At 37.2% G+C, this 17811-nt stretch overlaps 1 protein-coding gene across 1 annotated transcript; it reads right to left on the bottom strand.

Moving 5' to 3' along the window:
* LOC113493912 (actin cytoskeleton-regulatory complex protein PAN1-like) lies at window positions 1-7611 on the bottom strand. The gene is given in 11 exon segments (XM_026871944.1): window positions 1-2010; window positions 2107-2520; window positions 2603-2735; window positions 2817-2897; window positions 3569-3607; window positions 3700-3859; window positions 4546-4624; window positions 6054-6148; window positions 6344-6407; window positions 6965-7073; window positions 7075-7611. Coding segments are annotated over 11 exon segments (1884 nt in total). The 3' UTR covers window positions 1-1837.
* Window positions 7612-17811: the final 10200 nt, after the last annotated feature.

Here is a 17811-nt window from a genome sequence, read left to right on the forward strand (position 1 = left end):
TGAGAGTAAAATATCGTTTTTATGGGAACGATTAATGTCAATATAATAAAGTCGATAATTCACAATATCCTCAATAACGAAAGTGTGATTTTCAAAGTTGATTAAAATGGTTTTTTTTTGTAAGTTGTTTCGTAGTCGTGGTCAAAAGATGGGTCTGAACAAGATCAAGTTAAATGTAAATACTTGAGCAGCAGTTAGTAATCATACTCTAGTTAGTCATACTATAGTTTTGAACTTATGACTTACTATCTTATTTATAAAAAACGCATAGTTTCCAAATAAATTTAGATAATTCATCAAACATGTATCAGTATAGTTTAAAAATGCATTGGCTCGACTCTACGGTGCTCCACAAATCAGTAGTAAGCGCAAATTAATCTTACCGCTTCCGATTCAAATGCTAACTCAATGACTATAATATGTATATATTACCAAAAATGTGCTTCACACTTTACGGTCTACATAAATTACGTGTCTGTAAAAACGTAGTCATATATAAGTAACAACTTCTTTACAATATTATTACAAAATTGCATCAGCCTTACTAAATATAGGTGTGAAATATAATTTTACTATTTTCAACAATAAGAAATTTTGAGTAATAAACACAACATCAATAATTTATACATTTATACTATCATTATCATTCAAAACGCAAAAAGTGCTGTGAAGCCGGTAAAAAAACTTCGCAATACATATCTTACAAAAAACAATGCCCCAGACAGATTTCAAAAAATATTGGCTACTTGTTTTTCATTGTATCTCGTAAACAAGAATGAGGAGATACAATAAAATAAAATCTCGTGTGACGTCATTAACCAGTCTGCTTTAGCAAGTGACGTTATCGCACCCATTTCCATACAAATCATTCTTTTAAGTGCTTTAAATCTTTCTTACCTTTTTATGATGTAATAAAATGAAAAACACTTATTCAATATTTTTTGGTCTTCTGTCTGATGAAAAAAACAGTTTTAATTTTTTAGACTTAATCAAATACTCTATTATCAATTAATACAACAAAAACAGCTAAATAAATGTCAGTTTTTATCTGTGCAGAATGTGTAAAAAGGAATTATATCCAATTGAATAATTAACTAACAAAAAATGTTATCCTAGATAATACCTATATCGGAATAAAAACAATTGTAACGATGAATACTATGCCAGTATTAATAACATATTATATCGTTACTGTTTAAAATTATATTTTAAAATTATGGTACAAAATCAGTCTTATAATATCACTTCAGATCGCAAAAGGCATTTCTTACATAACTAAATTAGTAAAAGGTCACTGACTAGTGTCGCCAGAAATTTGAAAAGAGTTCAACGTTACCTCAGTCTTATTAGGAAGGAGGATAGTAATGAGGCCAAGTTTTTAGTTTAAGCGACTTTGTCGCTTCGATAAAACAATAAACTAGTATTTCATTATCTTCCATTTTACGACAAATTTCATCGGCGCATATTTATAAGAAAACATAATCACTATTTTAGCGCGATAAATAGCTGACGGCTTTTTCCCAAGATTCCCAAGAAAGTTCGATGTTAATACTACATATCGATTGTCAAATTGCTGCTTTGAAATCTTGAATGTCCAGCTCGACCTGTCTATTTCATCATTACTGTCCCGCATAAGCATTAAGTCTTTCTATTTATTTACATACATGTTATAAAATCGTTTCTGTATAAAATATTATCTGAAAGGTATGGTACAAAATCAGTCTTATTTAATATCACATTAGGTCGCAATAGGCATTTCTTACATTACTAAATTAGCACGTATTCGCTGACTAGCTTCGTCATTAGATGTCAAGAATTCGACGTACCTCAGTCTAGGTTATTGGAAAGGAGGATAGTAATGAGGCTGAGAGGGGTATCGGCCCGCCCCGTACAGATTATAGTTGGGTGGCGGCGGCGCCGGAGGTTGTGCGGCCGCGGCCGGACGCTGCGGGGCGTGGGGGGCCGGGCCCCGAGCGGTACTATTATAAGGCGTGTTTACGTTTGGCATATCTGCAAGAGAGTCAGGCGGTTAGGGGCACACTGCACTTGCGCGTACAAGTCGGCTCGTAAGTCCGGCAAACTCATCACAGTGTCTCGTGAACTCACGGCTGAAGCTGGAGGGGTACTGCTGCGGGTAATACGGCCGGGAGGGCGGCGGTTGGTACGGCAGGTAGGTAGGGCCGGCTGGGCCGGTAGGTCGCACCGCTGGTCGCTGGGCCGGTGCCGCTGGGGGCGCGGGGGCGGCGGGAGAGGGCGCGGCGGGCGCGGGAAGGGGCGCAGGGGGCGCGGGAGGGGGCGCGGCAGGCGGGGGCGCGGCGCTTGCCGTGGGGAAAGCTCTGATCGCAGAACACGCGCCCCCGTAGCGCGCGGGCCCCGCCGTCGCGCCCTCCGCCTTCTGCCCGTTCAGGAAGTGGCTCAGCCCGTTCATGGCGCCGCTGCTGCTCGCACCTCTTCGCTCACCCAGGCTCTCGCTCGACCGCGCTTCGGCTGAAGGGCTTCTGTAGGAGCTTAACGTCGTGGCTGGAAACAATCGTGATTATGGCTCATTTTGCGCCCACATACTTACAGAGCATTTTCTGTTTTAATCGACGTTGAGACTTACAGTTCCGAAGCACGCCTAGTACTGCCTGTATGACATCCGTCGGCGCGTCGTTTATAGGTTCCGACCTCCTGGTCAACGCTGTCAGTGACTGTAATAGCGACAACTCGTCCATTCCAACACTAGGGACAGGCGGCTGAAAAAGAAGTTTGAGAAAGCTGCATTATTATAATACCATATTTTCTACTGGATATGTTGCACAGTCTGAAATACTTACAGAGTCCAAAAGACTTCTTGAGTTATTGAACACGCAATCCATCAACTGAAGCAGAAACTGTCGGGGCACTGTTGAAGTTGCCTAAAAAAAGGATTGTTAATTTAGCTTTCTTTTATCAAAGAAGCAGAACACATACTTGGAAGATTGAAAACGACATCACGAGTCCAGTAAATAATAGGGACATTGACAATATTTTTTCTTTATTGCATATTGGTGGTAATACTGGATATTTTGCAGCAATTTTTACTTTTTTACGCCGAGGGTGAATACAAGGCTCCCGGAAGTCATTATAACTCTTTCGAACTCAATGTAGAATTCTCCTATCGAAAGTTAGGTTTGGTGGAACGATCGCGCTTTTAAATGAGAAAGTCGCCGGGAACCACAACCAAGTATTTGGTAAATTGGTCTGCCTAATGCCGCTTGCTACTAAACAGCTCAGGAATTCTTCGCTGTCAGACTTGTCAGAACCACTTCCCTCACTTCCGAGAGATTTGACTGTATTTTTCCGCTAAGTTCAACCAACGGCTAACGTCGCAAACAGTTTTAACGCCTACACACCACCTTTCCTGTTACATTCCACTACTACCTTGCTTCTTGGCACCTAGCGCCCTTCTGATTACTAAAACTTTTCCTCCTGAAGTACGTCTCATATAATATTATTACATACTCCCTTGGTACCATACTCGTATACTATTACTACTCGCGAAATTTGCTTTTTAGTATAAACATGTTACGAAAAAAATTATACTCACAGAAAACGGAGACATTTGGTTGAACTGCTGCGAAGATCCCTGTGTAAGACGGATATAGTTTGAACACCATACAACAATTGCATCCTTCAATATTTCAAATACTGATAAAATGACTTTAATATTTCTCTCACCTCTACGTACTCGTCGAGAATACGAAACGACTCGGGACTAAGAACAGACTTCAACAACAGACGGCCATTTTCATATCCTTCGGACTTGGTCTCATAGATGTATGATTGGTACTCTCTCTCACACTCCAGCTTCTTCATCTCCTTGCGGTACAGATCGATCCTATAACGTTGTATTGCTCATTATAGTAACAGCCACACACTCACTAAAATATACGTATTAGTGTGATTTTACTATTTCTATATTAAATAGCTACCTTCAGCCAATTTTACAGGCGTTCAACGCGACCGCATAAATCTCTAAGGGCGTAAGAACGGTAAAGTGTTGCCAACTAGAGCATCGTATAGAAAATGAGGTAAATAATGAAAACACTGTTGACATGCATTACAAACTCCATTGTAAAAAAAACTTCATATTAATGATACATTGAACGTTTAATCATTTAATTTACTGGATGTGCATCAATAGTGGTGATAAAGTATTATTTCGCACAGCTTTGTAATTTTGTTCATTCTGCGGTTTGTGCCCATATACTTTAATGTTATTTCTACTAGTATTGCAGTAACGGCGATCTCATTTGACATTTACAGTGTCTGATGTTCTCTTAATAGATGAAACTGTATATATTTGTAATGCAAGCATTTATGAAATATATTAAACATATTACATACTGAATGCTATAAATTCGCTTCTCGAAATATATTGCTATCGGTGTCAGAACGCACTTCGCTTAAAACACTCGCCGATTCATGACCATTCTCTTTTACTTCTCATATTAAGACTCGAATATTTTTATCGATAGGAATTTCATGCGTACAAATATAGTGATGAATCTTTTCGTGTCAAACCTGAGTTCCCGCTGGACACAGCTTTCGCAGAGTCTTTCAAGTTTGGAGCTCTCCAGTTTTCTCGCTTTGCTTGGCCCGGCTGAGAACAAAGTCAATAAGCGCCAAGCAAATAACATTAGCTATTCTAACTTGTATCAAAACGAGCACAATACATAAGACATAACTCAGGCAGCACTTATTCAAAGTGGATATTTGAACATAATTTAAAACCATATTTAGTTCATGAAACAGGAAAAAGTAGTATTTCATTTCGTGTTTCAGATCAGAAAATGCACAAGTAAACAAATATTACATTTTATTTGGTAACTCAATTTATTTTTGACTGATGATGTGTTGTTTTGTCATCCTTTTAATAAATTACGTTCAAATATTCGCTTTATTATAAATTATGCCATTACTTTTAAAATAGACTCTTAATAAAAGTTGTTATCAAGTCCATTAACCCATGATTAGTTCAATGGTTTCTATCAAAGAAGGTACTATGCAATGGCAAATAGCAATAGGCTTGCCCCTATTACATAAAAATTTACTCTTGTAACCCAGAATGGATATAGATCACATCACATCAGTGGCATGTTAAACAAAGTCAAAATTGAACAAATATATCTGATTTCACAGCAGTTAGTTAGATGTATGTTTTAACAGGTGGTTTCGAACCATTCAATCATTTCCTATATTAAACCCATTTAAAATTAAGAATGTTCGTTAATAAGTGCCATTAATATATATTTTTTGATGCATGAATATAATGCTTTATTAAAACTATAGTACTCAAGCAATGGAATGTTTAATAAGTGGTCCCAGTAACACCACAATATTTTGAGACCTCATTAATTAGAGATACTGCAGTGTATGCTTAAGACGACCTATAAATATTGATTAAACTAATATTTAAAAAACATAAAATAGTTTAAGTAAGGTTTTATATATGTTTTTATTAAGCATTTATATTTGTAACTCTCCACAAAGTTTTATCAATTTGTCATGCCAGTTAGTATGTTTTGCTAGGTCTGATTAATTATGAACTCGCAAAGTACCTGGTGTGACTGAGCAAATCAAGTAATTTGAAAAAAGTCGGTCTCTGCTTTCTCGAAAACCTACTGATCCGAATGTAATGAAATTTTCTACACAGATATTCCAGAGCCTGAGAAAGAGATAGGTAACTTTAATAACATCAATCACATCTGTATTTGACAGATAAACTTTAAGAAGAACAACCTACAAACAAAACTATTGAAATAAATGTGGTTTGTAACAATAAAATAAAAAACTAATCAGCTTTTGTAAAAACCTAAACCTAAATCACTATAGATCTAGGTTTATGGGACCACTTATAAACAACACCATGTGTCAGTCAATCCAATTAGTCTTATTCCACAGTATTCGCGCATGCTAACATTGCTTATTCTATGCAACTGATTTTCGCTGAGCATTGTTTGGATTTTAATTCTTCATTTGTACCCTTTCGACGCCAAATTAATATCATAAAAAGAAATTGTGATAATTACCCTCAGAACATTCAGCCGGACGTTTTACCACAACAGTTTTTTTAGTTTTAGGTGCAACTGTTGACATTTGTGGAGGAGGCCTGCTGGCATCAAACCTGTAAAGTTAAATCAATCATTTTGTTGAAGATAAAATACGAAACGGAGTTCGTAAATACAAGAATCAGACATTTTTATTTCTAACATTTTTACTCTCACGGTTTTAATTTGATTTAGCCACTGAAGGTTTAATTGTATATTTTTCATTATGTATTTTAGTTTTTATCTCTTCTAGTGTAAATAAAACAACTTACATGGGTAGAGGTGGTGACTGTTGAGTAGCAGCATACATAGCAGGACTGTTGAATGGAGCAGGAGCTGAAACAAAAAATAAGTAATGTAACATATATCAAAGTTAGTGTATACACATAGTTTACATAAGCTCCCTAAAAGACATTCCATCAGGGGTTTCCACAAAAAACATACAAAATATGCACTAATGCTCTTCAAATAGATTGGTCGAGTACTTGGATGATACTCGGTACTCAGCATACTCAGCAGATATTCTGAGTATGCTCTCAGCCAACTTACTTAGTTTGAGTGGAGTGTAAACTTTGCTTAAAAAAGCAATATGTTTACATTAAGTATATATAAATATTATTATAAAGAATGTGTAGTACATTTAAGGTTAAGCAAAGTTGTACATTGTACATACATGTGCGCTTTTTTACATCTGCAAAACGGGTATTTGATAGAACTGAGGTAGTTGGCTGAGGACTTGGTTGAAAAAATTAAGCCGAGTAAAACTCGGTATGCTCTCATTACTCGGCACATTTTTCCAAAAAACAATAAAGTATCCTGTATGAAATCTGAGTCAGTTCCTTATCGCTATTGAGGTCATCACAACTTATTCATATATTATAAGCAATAATTACCTGTGAACACAGGCGGGGTCATTTGCGCAGGCACAGTAGCCATAGTCGGTGGAGGCGGCGGAGGTGGCGGCGGTGGCGGAGGCGCTAGCAGAGGCCTCAGAGGTGCTGGGGGGCGGCGGCGGCTGAGCAGTCACGTAAGGGTGCGGGGGTGGCGGAGCAGCAGTCGCACATGAAGGCGCCACCACCGGAGCGGCCGCGGGCTGCGGCGGCGGTGGAGGGGGAGGTGGAGCCTGGCCCAAGTACTCGTTCACAAACACGTTCATTGGTGCAGAAAACATGGCTGCGTGTCTCTCGGCTAGCGCTCTAGGTATCTGACCAGTAGTCAGGAAAAGATTCTCCTCCTCTCTTGTGGTATGCAAGTAGGTACAGTCAGGACGCGCGCATCCAGTTCTATTTTGATAATCGTGGCAGAACTTCAATATGTTTTTCATTGACCCCACATCAAAGTCGTGACGAAATTTGCACTGCGTGCCTTTGCCACAAATACCCCAAACATAGTCACGGCATATTCTCTGTGGGTCCGAGGATGACCCGTTTCTCAAACGAGGGTCCGATGGTGGCGCTGATTGTTGTGATGAAGGCGGCTGATGGCCATTTACTTCGCTGTTGCTGCTCATGGACTGCAAAGATGATAACGAGTTATACATTATTTTTGATATTGTTATATAAAAAACAGAACTCATCGAACATCTGGTTGTGACTTTAGATCGAGAGATTGAGACCAATGCTTACATTAAACTTACAGGCCGATATCATGTAACTAAATAGTAGAAGTTATTTCAAATATAAGCTTATAATATGGCAGTCACACCATCACGGAATTCAATTACATAAAGCTTTCCTTTTTTTGACTTCATCAGATTTATATTGCAGTAGTAATGAACAGTGTCACAACATTGTTGACCTAGGAACTTCAGTTGTTTGGACCACAGAGTCTCAACTCAACATTCTTCGTCACAGAATACATAAAATTGTCTATGGGAAAGTGAACTTTTCCACTGGTGAGTCTTACTTTCAAAACATTTTAAGTATAATATTGTATATCTTTTTGTATAAAAATAATTGTATTCGTACACAAAGGTAGGCAATCTTGTTTTTGTGAGGCAAAGCGCTTGAATGAGTAACTGTTCTGGAAATCGAGTCGTCGTTTTTTGGCAAAGAGTACATTCTACTTATATAAGTTGTGTAGGACACTGTGTGTTAATCGCGACGCTTCACAATCCTAGGCGGTGGATGGTCACCGTAACTGGGAACTGTCCACTGGTGTCTTTTGTCCAAAACCTGAAAAATACAGTAAATACGTACCTAATAATCGCCAGATGGCGAGTTTGCACTGCACAAATGTTTCGAAACCAACTGAAAGCAAAACAGCTGACAGAGCTTACTTAGGAGGATGGATTTCAAATTTTGAAATACAGTTTAATTAATCTTGAAAAAATAAAAAGATAGCAATGTTATTTTTTGACATCCAGTTTGATTTGTCCCCTTATGTTGTAAGTTTTTTTTTAAGTAGAATTATTAGAATCATCAAGTATTTTTTTTAATTTTTGTGCAATCTTGATTGCAAAATATTCTGTAAAGGAAGAGTATCTGTTTTTTTTTAATATATTACTTAGGGCTTTATTTTTATAGTAACCATCGAAACACTGATTAAATGATGCAAAGGCTAGGTTTACTCACGCATTAACTAACAAAAACTAACTAACTAAAAGTTACTAAAATATAAATTCATAAATATCTATATATACAAACCTGATAACTTAGATTATATTATACTTATAACATTTTTGCATTACTATATGAGACTCAATAGGAGTCCACAGTCCATCCGTTCAAAACAGTTTTTGTGGACCAATTTATTAACATAAGTCTAATATTTTCTGTACTTAATAATTATAAATAATTTTAATCGGGGCTGACCGACTACTTTTGGACCCAACCGGTCGCGTGATCGCGAGTCGACTTGAAAAAACTGGGTCTGAAACTAATCGGGCACTCCCGATAAATAAGCGTGAGTAAACTGTTGCATAATTAAATTAATTTATAATTAAAATAAGCAATTCTGTATTAGATTACCGACATTTTTATGACTGGAATATCATTCGAGTCGCAAGAGTTACAGTTTTAAAACTGAGGCGCATATACTTTAATGGACATCATCGTGATGATTTGACCAGCTCTTCACAGATTCACAGCCATGTGTGCATATTAGCACATTTTTCATATTTGGACTCAACGCCATTCAGCTGCTGTCAAGAGAAATTGGAAAAACGTATTAAGGAGTCTTTGCTGGTTCTTCTCCATGGCATTTTGTAACCGTGCGCCTAGAGTCAATATTGTACGTTACCGTTTTGAAAGTGCCTGGTCTATAGGCCATATTGAAATAAAAGCTTTTGATTTTGATATTTTTCTTAGCTTACTTACTCCTTCGGATGTCTGAAAATGGACGAAGTGCTTGAATTTGTTGAAAAGGTTTAGAGAAAATGTGATTATTTTAAATGACAAAGAATTTTTTAAAAAGGTTACTGGTAATATGGATCTGTTTTGCTTGCCTTTTGCGGCTAGCTACACTGTAGTAAGTGTAAGTAAAGTATTATTTAGGCAACATCTCCCTGTCATGTTGTTTTCTTCCATTCATCCCTTCTATTTGTGATCTCATCTGTACTAATCTATACCTTACTAATATATAAAGCTGAAGAGTTTTGTTTGTTTGTTTGAACGCGCTAATCTCAGGCACTTCTGGATCAAATTGAAAAAAATCTTTTTGTGTTCAATAGATCATTAATCGAGGAAGGTTTTAGGCATTACGGCTGCGACTAATAGGAGCGAAGATGCAATGGAAAATGTGGAAAACACGGGGATAATTCTAACCACGTGGACGAAGTTGCGGGCAACAGCTAGTATTTTATACCTTTTTCACAGAACTATGTTTTATTCAGAACAAACACCTTTTGGTTGTGCTCTCTTTGCTTAGCTTGTATCAGGCCTCATTATTTCACCCTTTTTAAAATGTAGCCCTGCTGCAATGGTGCTACTTTCAAGCTTCCTCTTTCTAACCAGTTCTATTACTTACGCTGTCTAACCACATTACTCTAGAAATCCAACTATATCCACCCTACAGTTGCAAGTTACGCTTAGTTAAGCGTTTGATTATTGTTGGTATCTGTTACTAATGTTGCACTGCAGTTTTCATTTATTCGGGATATAGCTAACAGAAGCCAGTTTTATATAGGGTTGCCTGTCTTCTCCTTGTGAGACTGCCACGAGGCTGCTTCTATTCCAAACTTACCAGTGTCACTGCCTTGCCACCTTTTCATTAGAAAGATTTAAATTACACAGTACAATAATTAAAAATAATACTTAACCCAATCCTTCTGAGAAGTATCTATGGGGAGATGGCGTAAAAAAACTGGGATTCTTAAAAAAAAATAGGAACACAGTTCAAGTATAAATAATGTATACAACCAGAAGTTTTTAATTATTTATCATTTATTTGAGTTTTCTAACATCTACTGCCAAGAGATAGCAAAAATACTATATTTATAAAAATATGGTAGATTGATTTAGTTTCTTTTTCTAAAAGTCCGAAAATAAATGAGTAAACTTAGAGATTCCACTCCGTAATCTTAGAGATGTAACTGGACAATAATTGGAAGATCATTACGATTCGGCCTATTCTACTCGAGAGGGGTGCGACAGGATTATACGATTTCACCCAAGCTTTCAACCATTGTCCCATTGAGGATGTCATTACAATGCTTGACTGGTATTCACGTGGAATTAAGATAAATAGTGCATTCTTGTCTCAGCTTATGCTTGCAGGCGATCTTAGGTATTCGATATATTCTCCAAAGCTCAATAAAGATCAGGGTTTAAGGGATGACTATGTCTAAGACCAAGTTGATGTCGGTGTGAACGAGCTCCAGCTCTTTAAATTCAATTAGAGTTGGTAATGAAGTCCTGGAGACTTTAGATAACTACGAGTATCTTGGCGATTTTTTATCTTTTAGCAAGGTCCTATGGTGCCGAGACATGGACGCTTACACATGAGGCTGTCCATAAGATTAAAGTGGCACAAGGAGCCATAGAGCGCTCTAATGGGCATCAAACTCCAAGTCCATAATGTGGATATCCGAAAACGAACCCAAAGTTCGAGACGTAGGTGCCACAATAACGAGGCTGAAGTGGAGCTGGGAAGGCCACTGGATGATAGTTGTTGGATGAGATTTACAAACATGGGGCTCCGCATTCTAGGCGTTGAGGTCGCAGATCGAGTCAGGAACTTGATACTGCGTTCTTAATCCCAGGTCGCCTTTGTAACGCAGTATCAAGCACGGCTACCAAAAACAAGTGGCACTTCCTTTGTCTGTCGCATTTCGACCGAACTTAGAACACAACAAAAAAATGGATTCTAGGATCTTAAATAAAGTAATGTTTAAGTTCAGAATAACTATCTTCATTAATAATCTGAACAAATAGGGCCCCAATTTTGCAATTCACAATGGCCGATGAATGAATAGCAATTGGGCTAATCTAATATATTAGCCACGATAATAACCGCATAAGTGAATCGATCACAGGTTAAGTTACGCTTGACGCGGTTGGTCCGTAGATGGGTGACCAATTTGTCATAAAGAGTTTCAGAAGGAACGTTAAAATACAGGGTTGAAGGGACATCATACAGATTCCATGGTCCAGGGGTTCTGGACATGATTCCAGCCTCCCTGCGTTGGAATTTTTCATCGGTCTTTTCACAAAATTGTGCATTTTGCTTTCGCATTTTTTAAATTTTAAGTGTCATAAAATAATTTTTCCTACGTATTTCAATAATAATATTTTCATAACAAAAATCATTATTTAGCCCTTTTCACGAAAAAAGGCTTTGTAAATAAAACACTAAAACTGCTACCGATCAGCTGATTCGTAAAGGTACTAGTCGGTCATCGCTCTCTCGCAAATCTAATCGAAAGTGACGTCAAAATGGTCAATTCAACATTCAATCATGAGCTGAAGCAGAGGCGGCGCGCGGCGTCGCGTGCAAGCCGCATGAATAAACCGACTCATCAAAAGACCGATGAAAAATTCCGATGACGCTTGACCATGGGATCGGTATGACGTGCCTTCCATCTTGTATAAGCCCCGGCTGTTATTACTACATCTTTGACAGTCTTTACAGGTGGTCAGAAGCTTGAAAGTCTGACAACCAGTCTAGCCCCTTGAATAGACGTAGACAGTTACCTGAGCAACACGATACCCCTTGGTATCGAATCAGGATAGACTGGAAGCCGACCCCAACATAGTTGGGAAAAGGCTAGGCCGAGTGCCATAAATTCAGATCTAAAAACAAGTGGGAAAGAGGAGGAAAGAAAGGTCATACAATGGGACATTAAGGGCTAATGGGACATTAACCTATCTAATAATAAATCGCCGCGTCGCGTCGCAACGTGCCTCAACTGTTGCGACTCCTTGCGACCTTAACTGTCCAGCTGTCCAACTGTGTAATCCAGCCTTACTGCTCGTTGACAGTTTGATTGTATGGGTATTGTCATTATAACTGCACTTGCTCCGAAATGTAATACGAAGGAATAGTGCAACATTGCAACTAATAAAATAATTACTCCATTATATGATTTTTGTTTTATAAGGATTTATTAATTTACGGTAATTAAATTATTTCACAAATAAAATAAATACAACTCGAAAACTTTGCCACGAGTACAAAAAGTAACATGTCAATATTATACGGATTTATTATTATTTTTCTGGAACGATTAAATTAATTCATAATTAAAATTACATACATCTCGAAAACTTTGTAAACGAGTACTAAATGTAACTATACTACTCTTAAAATTGTGTCATTACGTATCAAATAAGGATAACACGGTGAAACACTTCCCGAAATACCAGCTGGGAAATAAGTGTCCATATCACTTGTTTAATCACCATTACTTATCCTTGCACTGTCAAACAGCATTCACCTACGACAAAATAAAACGTAACGATAAAATATCATAGAATACTTACTGGCATCGCGTTGCTGCTCTACTCTGGTAAATACCTGAGTGCCTAGACTAGTTTACACTCAGCTTCAACATTTTACATATTCAGATATGAAAGAACTCTAAAAGTGATCAATATTACTAGTACAATGAAAGTTTTCAAATTATGCAAATGGCCCAACTTCGACAAGCATATCGAAACATTGACTTTGACATCGTCAAGTATATGAGTTCAGCGTCATAGCGACAAAGCGTCATAATTGTAACAATATCTGTGTAGCATCCAAAGTTCTGCAAAAATTTTAAAAACTTTATAAAAACGCACTGTACTAGAGCCACAATTCAGCTAGAGGCGCCATCGGCTAAGCCAGCCTTGGCCTCGGGGTGGAGCAGCAGTGAACCTATTCCCCCTACCTCGGTATTTTTTTTTGTAACTTGGGCCGTTTGGGCTCATGTAATATTACTTCAAGAGAAGCCGGCGTGGGTTCTGGTTGAATCTATTCCGCACTTCTTGCTCTCCTTCCGTGCACACTTAGCATACACAGGAAGCTAAGGTGACTTTTGCTCATGGTTGAGGTATGCCACGTTTTGACCTGCCGTAATGTGCTGAATGATCGCTCTATTGTACAGGTCGTATTGGCTGGGCAAGAAAAATAGCGAGCACAGTTTTTACACTGGCATGAAATTGCATTTCTGAAATCTTGATTTTATCCGCCACTTCCATCTCCTTCTTCCGTATTTTCTTCTTCCCATTAATTATACCACGTTTCAGCCCAGCTTGGGAAGGCATCATTTCATTTATAAAATTTTCTTCTGTTTTTGTTTTGTTTTCAAAATCTTGGAACATGTCATTTGCAACATATTACATGGGTGCAATGTTACCAAAGAATATGCCTAAGAATGGTATGTAAGTTACTCTCCACGATACGATCTTCGAATGACATAATAGCGGGTCTAGCCAGGGAATAATCAGTTTCCAAACTTTCATCTGGAGAATTTGGACGGTGTGTTCTAAAAATTATTTCGTGTAACATTCTTATGGATCTGATTATTTTTATTTTTAGGCACCTTGGAGCCAGGCTGGGGCAACCGCCCCTGCTTGCCCCAATGTGTCAATGCGTGGCACACTGGGGCCAGCGTGCAGGTTTACAGTTCGAGAGTACACAAGCAATAAACGAAACATACCAGTGACGTCCTATCTTAAATGCAAGGGCAACCGTCACTTTCTATAGAAAGCTTCGTTATTTTATTAAAGCTAAAATAGTACCTGTGTCCTTCTCAGGTAAGAACGACCAGCGACTATAGTTTGAATAGTGGTTACTTTGGCAGGTAATCGGTGTTAAAGATGTATAAAAAAGTACCTTACTTTCGTTAAAGTATAAAGCTCAATCTTTTTATTTCTTTGGGTCACTTAAGAAATCTCGCCACCCATTGCTGGACACTTATGACAAACATCCATAAACTTGCATTAATTATACTTTCGAAATAGTACAATATAAGCAAAATTTTGATTTTTCTTACCTGGGGCCCTATGAAAAATGTGACCGCAATAGCCGGTCAGTTTTAATAGTTTTTCAATCTTGCCAGACACTAGTCCGCTTTACGTACAAGAGCGAGAGGTTAGTCGATTGCGATTGCTTATAAAATAAATTATTTATTACGTTCATAGCCATTTACATGCAGTAAAACATTATTTTTAATATAAAACACAAAGAAGTCAACATTATCAATGTCCCGTGCATAATGTGTGTTGGGCATTTACTAATACTACCTGTACCAATATATTGATCACTTAAGGAAATATACACAGAAGGCCAGATTCGCATGGGAGCTTTTTAACGCGCATTAAAAAAGCGTTCAAATAGAGCAAATGCATTTCCAAGTACTTGTTCATACGTCCGTGCTTTTAAAACGCGACGCTTTTATGTCGAGTAGTGTTGCATTTTGAGCGCTGGGCGTTGGGCGCTAAAGGGAATAGTCGTATGAAAATGTATTTGGTACGCTTTTTTAACGGGCGCTAAAAAAGCTCCCGTGCGAATCAGGCCTAAATGTAACTAACTATAAATCGTTTAAAAAAGAAAACTGTTTTTTTTTCGGTGAATGAAGGGATTGATTACTGTTAGTCAGTTCGATGTAATCCATTAATATTATCATTTAACCGGTAATCAGCGTTAGCGCTACAGGCCCAAAGTAGAGCAGCAATATATTAATAGTATTTATTCTGTTAGACATAGTAAAATAAGATGGTTTACCTTCGCTAGAAAGGGCAGAGTTGCCTTCATTCGCATTGTACACAAAAACGCCAAAAAATCCGGTCGCAACGCATAGGAAAATAAAACACAAGTCTGAGTAAAATATCACTTTTATAGGAACGATTAATGTCAATATAATAAAAACTATACTTCACAATATTTTTAGTAAATTAATTAACTACGTACCTACACAGTTATGTCAATATTTTAAAAGTATAGCACCATATTACGATTATTCTGAGCAGAAGATTAGATTACGCACACATTAGTAGTACAGTCGCCATTAGATATACTGTAGCAGACAAAGGTGACCTCATACTTCTGAACAATTTCACATGTCAATAAGTTCCATTCGATACAAGTTACCATTAATATCTGAACATTTATTATCTCGCTAATATCTGAGCAGATGCTTATCAATAATTTCTATACATACTACAAACCAAAAATACCTGAATATTATACAACGTAAAGTTTTATTTGGTCGCCTTGTCTGCTACAATATTTCTGATGGCGACTGTACGTACTTTTTATAAATGAATGAGTTGATAGTATTTTCTAACCGAATTCAGATAGTAGGATTACAACTTTTATCAATTCGCTATTCAGCTAAAACATTATGTATACAAGCGATTCGCTTAAAGATTATTGTATATATTCCATAAAAATGGGTTAAAGCTAAGAATGGTCAAAGGCCAGCGAGACAGTCAAACTAAACACAATGCTTGATTGAAACCGGTGTAGTCCCAACCACGAATGGCAAGCGGAAAACGGGTGCGACTGGCTACCGCACTCACAATGTTTTCTACAAACGCCTCTTCTGTTGCTGCCGTACTCTTGCCGCTCATCGTTTGGACACGCCTTTAGAGATCCAAATGGACAGCATACACTGTAATTCAGCTCAGTACAGCCGTTAAGTCGACCACCATAAAAAACATAATTTCTGCTGTCGTGCACTTAGTCCTCACGTATAGACAAAACAGTGTAAATTGGAGAATCTTAGCACTGTTATGATCATGAGTATGATTCAACAATAATGATTTTTAATCATCTTCACAAAACTAAATAATTTTTCGACTAATAACAGCCGCTTGCAAAAGCGATGCACAGCAGACGCATATACATACAGGAGACATGTTAGAACCTCAATTACAAAAGTGTCATTTTAAATAGATGGATTAAAATGTTTTTTTTTTGTTTGTGGATATGCCACGTTATCGTTGTGACAAATTGTGTCGCGACCAAATGTTCAGACATGACTGCAGTGTGTTTCCTATACTGAAAAATCAATCAAAACACCTACTAAATGATCATTTTGTCGATTATATTAATTGACGTTCACGTCATATAGAAATTCGCATCTTGAGTTTAGATAGAGGAAACAGGTCAAAAGTATTGAAATTTCATATTTTTAACGCTACAGAAACTATTTTTTTATACGGTGGTTACTGCGAAATGATACAGCATTCTCATAAATATTGATCTATTACTTAACGAGTTCTAGGTGGCTCTTTTGCACTAAAATAACTAGTGATATATTTTGCTGCTAAATCTGGAATTGGTGCTGCAAAATAATCGTGAGATCGGATCAAAAATATCTGATGTGGCTCCTCAATCCTTACAGACACTGCAGTCACTTAAATTGACTTCACTTCATTTTAGTTCACCACTAAAAGTAATGGTATTCAGTCATGTTAATTATATGTATGTTTGTTCAGGGTAAAAATGTTTTTCATTAATAATGTATGTTGATAAGTTTAGTAAACAACTATTTACTCGACTAATGTCACCTAAGTGCATCGAATGAAAAATCACACATTATGTATCGCTCTTACATCCGGCTGTCAGTGACTTGAGCAACAGTTAGCATTTATACTCGAAGTGGCTTTGAACCATTGAGCTACACTTATAAATTTAGTAATAAAAAAATGTTTAAACAGACTCCATATAAAAGGTGTAACAGTATCGTTAAAAAATGCTTTGGTTCGACTGTGCGGTGTTCCACAAATCAGTAGTGAGCTCAAATTTGCTAATGAACCTTACTGCTTCATAAAAAATGCAATAATATTTGTATATTGCCACAAATTTGGGTCACACTGTACGGTCTACATAAATTACATGTCTGTAAAAACATCATCATATATAAGTAACAATTCCTTTACAACATTATCAACAAAACTGCATCAGCCTTACTAAGTATAAGTGTGAAACATAATTTTAATACTTTTTTAATACAACTAATTTAAAACATCAATAATGAATACTATAAATATTTTTTCACACACAAAAAGCGCTGCGAAGCAGATCACAAATACTTCGAATAATACTTTAAAAAAAAATAGAACAATGGAATATTTTGAACCAAAAACCTAGTCTAGTACTACTTGCTGTTATTGTAGGCTGTATTGTCAGGTCTTTCTTATTATAACATAAATATAACTACTGTTCAAAATCAGTCTTATAATGTCACTTCAGGTCGCAAAAGGCATTTCTTACATAACTAAATTAGTAAAAGGTCACTGACTAGTGTCGCCAGAAATTTGAAAAGAGTTCAACGTTACCTCAGTCTTATTAGGAAGGAGGATAGTAATGA

This window comes from Trichoplusia ni, chromosome 5 (genome assembly GCF_003590095.1).
Source record: "Trichoplusia ni isolate ovarian cell line Hi5 chromosome 5, tn1, whole genome shotgun sequence".
Lineage (NCBI taxonomy): Eukaryota > Metazoa > Arthropoda > Insecta > Lepidoptera > Noctuidae > Trichoplusia > Trichoplusia ni.